Source organism: Fukomys damarensis, unplaced genomic scaffold (genome assembly GCF_012274545.1).
Source record: "Fukomys damarensis isolate Sample0158 unplaced genomic scaffold, DMR_v1.0_HiC HiC_scaffold_27, whole genome shotgun sequence".
Taxonomy (NCBI): Eukaryota; Metazoa; Chordata; class Mammalia; order Rodentia; family Bathyergidae; genus Fukomys; species Fukomys damarensis.
Window position 1 is genome coordinate 47,644,734 of NW_022900939.1, and position 4,654 is coordinate 47,649,387.

Genomic DNA, 4,654 nt, shown 5'->3' on the forward strand with positions numbered 1-4,654 from the left:
AAAAAAAAGAAAATTATGGGGGCCGGGGATTTAGCTCAGTGGTTCCACCGCCTGCCTTGCTAGCACAAGGGCCCAAGTTTGATCCCCAGAACAACAACAACAACAAAAGAATTATTTGGGCCAGGCCCAAAGTGCCTTACAGAGTATCTTATATCTTAAAGTCTTCTATGCAAGTATAATACCACATCAGACATAATGATACTAAGCTCATAGGTTCAATAACTTGCCTAGAGCATGCAGCTAACAGAAGTGACAGTGAAGCCTAGGACTGTCCGACATCAAAGTCTTTGCTCTATTTTACCAAAGTGATTCTCAGAAATCTACTTTGTAGAGGGAAGGCAAGAGAGGGCAAAACAGCCTGGAATATGTGGTTCTTAGAAAAGAAAATGAACAAATTAATGAAATTTGAGGAACAGAAAAGAATCTTAAGGTTAAACTACCAATTCATAATAACAAAAGAAAAAAGATAAAAATGCTCATTACAATAGAGGAAAACATTCAGAATAAGGAACAAAGAAACACTCCCTGAAAGAACTCCAGTTCTGAAAAAGGGAGTGATTAGTGACCTGTTTTACAAACTCTAAAAAACTCAGGGAATAAGTACCATTCTTCCCTTCTTTCCCCAAACTTCCCACTTGTCATGGAAACACGTACTCCCATCATTTCTTTCTTTACTTTAATTAAAGTCTTCATTCTAAATATTACTGAGTAAAGCCTTTTCCTCAAAACTAAATTACTGCAAAAGTCACCTATCCTATCTTTGAATCCACTTCGCACACTACTGCCACCTAATACCATTCAGGTTTTTTGGTGCCCCCCACTTCCCTCAGAAGGGAAGAAAGTAGGTTCTAGAATTGTAAGTATTCCCACCTCTAAATGTTTAAATGACTATTTTCATCATGTCACTGTTTTATAACAGTGTGCCCTCTAGAATGATTCCATAATGGCTCCCTCTTGCCAATGTCAAGTTTAAGACCTGTGTCTTTACAATCAGGTTAGTGCCTGTGTTGGGAGTAACCAAGACTAGCCTCTGGTCCAGTGATTTACTAGAACTCACAGGGCAAAGCACAGAGTTGTAATCACAGCTACAACTTACAACAATCAAAGGGTACAAAACAAAATTGGCAGAGGGAAAAGGCACATGATCCAAAGTTCGGAGGAATTAGATGTAAGATTACAAAGGATCTTTCTCAGTGGAGGCACACAGGACACATTTAATTCCTCTAGCAATGAACCAAGAGAACACATGTTAATGGTCTACTGGGAAAGTTTATTAGAGATTCAGTGTTCAGGGGCTGGGTCTTAAGGCAGCCTCCACCTAGCATGTACCAAAATTCAGACTACTCTAGAGAAAGCAGGTGTTCAGCACAAACCATAATGTTCGCACAGTTTAGACACAGTGAGCCACTCACATAAAAAGAACGGTAGGAACCATCCCCAAAACCAAGTTCCTGGACACCACCCAAAAGCTAATATTGCAAGCAAGCTAGAAGAGGAGTCTCAGGCTCTGCTGTTTTCTCTCTGCTGCACACTCTCCATTCCTCCCACCTGATCCCATCGATATCAATTGTACTCTCCATCCCTAACCTCGAGAATCTATTCTCTTCCATAATACACTGTCAAATTCTGATACTTCTTTCTCATAACTCCTACTTACTTTGGTTTACCATTCAGTCGTGTACATTCTAGAGCAGAAGCTCTCTGTGTTACAAAAACTATAGTTAATGTCTCTTATTCTGCTGATTCGGGCGCTCAAAAACTAACGACTGGAGGGACAATATTGTATTTGCAATGTTATGTAATTAAAGATATCTGTATCAAATAATAAAAACCCATTAGAGCTCTATATTATGTGGATTTACATACCACTCATATCCCTTGAGAGTTAACACTTAATGAGAGTTTAAATAGCATAGTCTTACGGACCAGGGATTTAGCTCAGTGGTTCCAGCACCTGCCTTGCACGTGCAAGGACCCAAATTCGATCCCCAGTACCAAAAATAAATAAATAAATCACACAGTCTTACATACTAGTTCTATTTCTTAATACTACCATTAATAAAGGAGCTATTATTACACAGGGCACTGACAGGTAACGGACTTAAGAATAAGGTTCTCCTTCTTATTATGTGACCAATTCACAGAGAAGCTTGAATGAGGTAACTGCATTTCACAAAGCAACTCCATGAAAGGACGCCTTTCAATGATAAGCTCTATGACCCCTAACTTGTAGCATTATGTTTACCTGCTCATAATTCAGTGCCCTAAATCATTTTATTTTTTCCATAGACAATAATTATTATTCTTGTGTGCATCATTAGAATTGCAAAGGTAAGAGAAGTATGACAAAAGCCTACTATTAGGACACGCGCTTACCTTAGCAAACAGGTGATCTCTATATTGCTGCTGAGTAGCAAAGTTTCGGTAACATACTACACAAGCAAAAGAACTGGTGAAAGGTCCATGTAGTGTAATTGTTGGATCACACGGAGAGTGATCAAACCTGCTCAGCAAAAGAGAAGTAACATTAGAAAGATATGCATTCAGAGAATGAACTATTTTGCTTCATTTGTGAAATTAAACACATACACCTTCACAACTTTTTTCACTTCTCTACTAAAATATTAAATAATGTTTCAGTATTATTATAAGGTCACAAGTCACTAACAACTTGCTACTCAAAGTGTGACTCAAGGACTAACAGCCTTGGCATCATGTAGAAGGAGTATGTTAGAAATACCAAGCTAAGGCTCCACCCCAGGCCAACGGAATCGGTGTTTTAAGAAAACTCAAGTAATTCGTGTGCACACTGTACTTTTAAGAACAACAGGCCTAAAAGGAAGAAATTGGAAATGAAAGAAAATGAGGAGGGACAGGAAGAAAATAATGCAAACTGCTGTGTAGTTCAAGTTGGCCTTAAACTCGCGGTGATCCTCCTGCCTCAGCCTCCTGAGTCCTGAGATTACAAATGTGCACTACTATGCCCAGACAGGCATTTCTATTTCTTAAAAATGCTTTTAAATCTTTTCAATGTTCTTTTAACCATTTAGCAGATTTGGGTAATTTTAAACTGCTTTGAACATTTTTTAAAGGTAAGATAAATGCATGAGCAGAATGACACATCTGGAAAAGGGAACAGAGACCCAAACTCTCGATGCCTATCTTTCAACTGTCAGACAGGGAAACCGGGGGAAATATTTAATATCTTCTCAATGATAAATGTGATCATACTGTATACCTATAATGTACCAATAAATTTAATGAATAAAAAAAGAATATTTAATATTTAGTATCATCTTCCCTTGATGTCTACCTTTTCATGTTCTACTGTGAAAAACTCAAACTGATAAAATAGGTCTTATAGATAGAATATCTCTTTGTTATTTTTGCTTACAGTGGTTTGCCATTATTTACTTTGTAATGCCATATTTGCTTCTACAGAACAGACCGAATATCTATCTCTAAGCATTACCTTGAAGTTTATACTTATGGGCTGAATTTCATTAAAATTCATTCAACTGCATTTAAAAGTAAATTCTGTTCAGCATTTTATAAGACATTTGAGGGGAATATACATACTTAAAGGCCACAGCACAAACAGAATATCACTAGAAAAATCTGATTTCACTGAGCCTTCTAGGAAACCTAAATGTAGAGATAATAATACCAAAAAGGCACAAACAACTTGAGTTTCACATATAAAGCCATAATCACAATGAGAAGTGCCTCCAACTCATTAACAAGTTACACCGGGCACGGGTTACCTGGCTGGTGGTAGAGTGCTTATCTATCACGTGCTCAACTCTAGGATGATTCCCAACAGTGAAGAAAAACAAATTAAAACAACAAGAAATCACTTTGCAACTCACTTGACCCCTCAGCATTTACTATCCTGAATATCCTACTTACCTTTTCAAATGTCCTAAGAGAAGGTGCCCATTGTCAAATTCCCTGTTACAGTGCATTATAGGACATGAAATTGTTTTCCCAGACTTCCACAGTTGACCACCTCTTCGAAATGAACTTTTTGTTCCAGAATTAACTGTGCCTGTCTTGAGTCCTGCATCAAGTTCATAAGTTACTATGTCAGGTACTTGTTCTTTGGATTGGTGATAAAAATTATGACAAAACAATGAAAACACTGCCTAGGTAGCCCTAAGAATAACTACATCATTACAGTCTCTTACAAAAGTTATAATAACGTAAACAGAAATATAACAATTTGGGATAAAAACAGCTCTTAATACTACAAGCAGCATTCTCTTGAGGGAAAAATAATCCATTTCCTTAAGGCCAGCAGTCTTATCATGTATTATTAAGATAATATGAATTAGAAAATCAGTCTCCTATTCCTTCATTTCACTTACATAAACTTTCTTCCAATTCTTTTTTTTTAAACTATCTTAAATGACATGGTTCAATTATCATACACAGGACTCGGCTCTGTGAAAAGCATGCTAAACGATGTAAATGAGGTGGAGAGAGGGAAGTAAAGAGGGCAGAGAATAAGAGTGCTGTCCTCTGAGGAATCAGTGAGCTCCAGCGTGGACATCCTGTAACACAGGTGTCGTGATAACAAACTTACAGAACGCTGAGCTGTTCTCCCTCCCTCCCTCCCTTTTCCTCCCTCCCTCTTCCTCCCTCCCTCTTCCTC

At 37.8% G+C, this 4,654-nt stretch overlaps 1 protein-coding gene across 1 annotated transcript in view; it reads right to left on the reverse strand.

Annotated features, from left to right (window-relative positions):
* Znf451 (zinc finger protein 451) overlaps positions 1-4,654 on the reverse strand; it is an 87,165-nt gene that overhangs the window by 30,627 nt on the left and 51,884 nt on the right. The window contains exons 7-8 of the mRNA XM_010617931.1: positions 3,910-4,060; positions 2,377-2,503 (exon numbers count right to left, since the gene is read on the reverse strand). Of these exons, the coding sequence (XP_010616233.1) occupies positions 2,377-2,503; positions 3,910-4,060 (278 nt within the window). The remainder of the gene's footprint in view (positions 1-2,376; positions 2,504-3,909; positions 4,061-4,654) is intronic.